Genomic DNA, 3086 nt, shown 5'->3' on the forward strand with positions numbered 1-3086 from the left:
AGTCCTGTCCTATAGTCCATCATGTTACACTGTGTGTCCACTGTCCTCTGTCCTCCTCTCTGCAGTCACATAAGTAGAGCTGGAAGACGTCTGAGTTTTGAATTGACTCCTCCTCACAGGGAGGATATACTTCATTAGGCTTTGCATACATGAAAAAATATATACTGTATATTTAATTGAGGTGAAAGGAATGACTGTAGTCAAATATAACAAAATACATATATTCAAGTCGTGTACTGAAAGGGTGGAGTCAGTGATTCTTGAGACAGTTTGTTGATATCTGAACTCTTGATTTACCTTCCCTCTCACTCCCACTGCCGTTCTTCTTCATGACTGTGAATGAGCATCAGCTCTTGCTGATTGGCTGGAATAGTGCTGTTTGGCTCAGCCCGAGCTCCTTTGTTTGTTTCCCATTTACAGAGCTGGGGCTTTTCTTCAGTGCACACACAAAACAGACGGTTAGTGGACCCTGAGGACATATTCACTGAATTTGACCAAAAGTGCATTGGATTAGAATCGCTGACCTCACCTTTAAGTACAAATTCAACTTGACTTGAGTATTTCCAATTCATGCAACTTTAAACTTCTATTCCATGTCATCTCAGTGGAAAATACAAACAAAATGAAAGTTCCTTTTTCGTAACTTTAGCTAAAATATCTGAATTCTTCTTTCAACATTGGTGAATGAGCATCCTGCAATCGGTGACCTGTCCAGGTCAATAGTAAGGCCACTCACTCAACTAAACAACGTATCAACTACACCCTGCAGCAGAATACGCACTGCACTCTCATGTCTCTCTGACTAACCCAACACACATGCAAAGGCTCAAACCCAACACACACAGAACTCATGGCTCTGCTTCTTCTTTTCATTGCCTTCCTGGTATTTAAGAAGAGGAGAGACAATGTCTTGCTTAAATCTAGGTTCATACGAAAGACACTCAATCAAAGTTGTCCAAATGGGGTTCAGTTAGGTCCACAAAGAGACATGATGACTGGCTCTCTTAGCGCAACCTGTTGCTGCTCTGGATGGCTGTCATTTAGAGTGGAAAGTTGTCTCTTGTACTCAGCATTCATATTTGTGAATAAATGATTTGCAGTTTGAATAATGAAAACTGCTGGGCATTAGTAAGCATTTAAAAGACATTTTAGTGACAATTGCAAGTGACAAATAATTGTGTTGTGATTTTATAGACCTTGAACATTTTGCTCTTGAGGCTTTTTAGGGGGCTGAAGTATTAATCAGGTATCTCAGAACCCCCGTGACCCCCCTTATTTTGCACACTGCTCTAGCCCCTTCGCTAAAAAAAAAGCTAGTCTAGTGAAGGGATGGATGGATGGAATGTTAATTGTATGTTCCTCTAATTGAGCACATTGAAGTCTTAGCTGACATGTTTCAATTGCACATGTCTAAAATGCTTTATATCAAGATCCCATTCATGTTTCTTTCAGAGAAGCAGAAATCATGCTTGAGGTCTCACTCCCTGTCATTTCATCAACATCTTGAACGCTGTCTCAACATCAGCTGTACTGCTCTCAATCACCCTCTCCACTCTCTACCTCCACACTCCTTCCTTCAACCCCTTTCCTCTGAGGCCAACCTCCTGTCTCCATCATCCAGGACCAAGCTGCTCCAATCATTTCATGTTCAAGGAGTTACTCCAAACTCCCCTTTCAAACATTTTCAATGCTAGATCTTACATACTCAGCTATTTTTCACCTGTATTTGATTTTGTTGTTTTGGGTTCTTTAATTTGTCATGTATGGCGTCTGAGTATCTTGAAAAGTGCTCTGATGTGGTTTTTTAACAAAATATTTTCTTGTCCTTATTATTTTGTGATAGTGGAGAATAGTTATTAATGTCATGGAGAATAAATATTAATATAGTTACAATTTGTATCCCTTTAATAGACCCTGTTTAGAGACATTTTGGTCATAAAATAATAAAAACAATTTTCATTAAAATCAGTGGTTCAGGACAAGTGATACTAAGACAACTGAATGTCCCCAGTGGTGGTGATGAATAGAGGAAGTAGTTTTTGAACGACTCTCCTATTATTGTCTCTCACTGTGTCTCTTCTGGCGCAGTAATACACTGCTGTGTCCTCGGTCTTCAGACTGTTCATCTGTAGATAGAGTTTACTGCTGGAGTCATCTCTGGAGATGGTGAATCTACCCTGGACTGACTGGGAGTAATAGATATGAGAACTGCCTGTGTGTATAAAAGCGATCCACTCCAGTCCTTTTCCAGGAGCCTGTCTGACCCAGTTCATACGGTAGCTGCTGAATGTGAATCCAGATGTTGTACAAGTCAGTCTGTGTGATTCTCCAGGCCTTTTAACCACTGGTTCAGATTCTGTCAGAGTCTGACCATCAACACCTGTCAAGAGAATAGAAAATGTGAAATAAGGTGGTGACACAAAGAAAAGCCATCAAAGACAAAGATCAGTGACTATCTTCACCTGCCCAGCAGATAGTGAAGAGCAGCAGTCCTGTCCTATAGTCCATCATGTTACACTGTGTGTCCACTGTCCTCTGTCCTCCTCTCTGCAGTCACATAAGTAGAGCTGGAAGACGTCTGAGTTTTGCATTGACTCCTCCTCACAGTGAGGAACTGGATTTGACTTGAATCAGTAACAGTTTGGTGAATCTGAAGAATGAATGTTTACTGAGTCCTTTTAGCATCTTTCAGTATAATTTGTGCAAAAGGTTGACAAACACAAAATGACAGTTTGTTGTCCTTCATTACTTAACACAGTCTGCATCACATGAAAACAGGACAATCAGTTTTATAATATCTCTAAAGTAAGAATTGTATTTATATTTGAATAATTACCAAATATTAACAAATGTTGCTCATTATGTTATACTGATGATTTTCTCACAAAGTTTTCATGATTTATACATTTCATAATTTGTTGTGTTTATTAATTAAGCTTTATTAAGCATTTAATTACCTCAGTGCAGCAAAACAGTGACTCTAAATGGACAGAATGTGTTTTTCAGTGAGTACAAAAACATTGAATTGTTTTTAGATGTGTTAGATGATCAACTTTTAAAAATGCAGTTTTTAATAAAAATAATGT

The 3086-nt window shown here is 38.9% G+C and overlaps 1 gene segment (V, D, J or C); it reads right to left on the minus strand.

Moving 5' to 3' along the window:
* Positions 1-303: 303 nt before the first annotated feature.
* Positions 304-2511, minus strand: LOC137885681 (Ig heavy chain V region 6.96-like). The segment is given in 3 exon segments: positions 304-433; positions 2070-2380; positions 2463-2511. Coding segments are annotated over 3 exon segments (447 nt in total).
* Between the last annotated feature and the right edge of the window lie 575 nt (positions 2512-3086).

Source organism: Cebidichthys violaceus, unplaced genomic scaffold, assembly GCF_023349555.1.
Source record: "Cebidichthys violaceus isolate CVI_PGR_0920_01 unplaced genomic scaffold, fCebVio1.0.p SCAF_40, whole genome shotgun sequence".
Lineage (NCBI taxonomy): Eukaryota > Metazoa > Chordata > Actinopteri > Perciformes > Stichaeidae > Cebidichthys > Cebidichthys violaceus.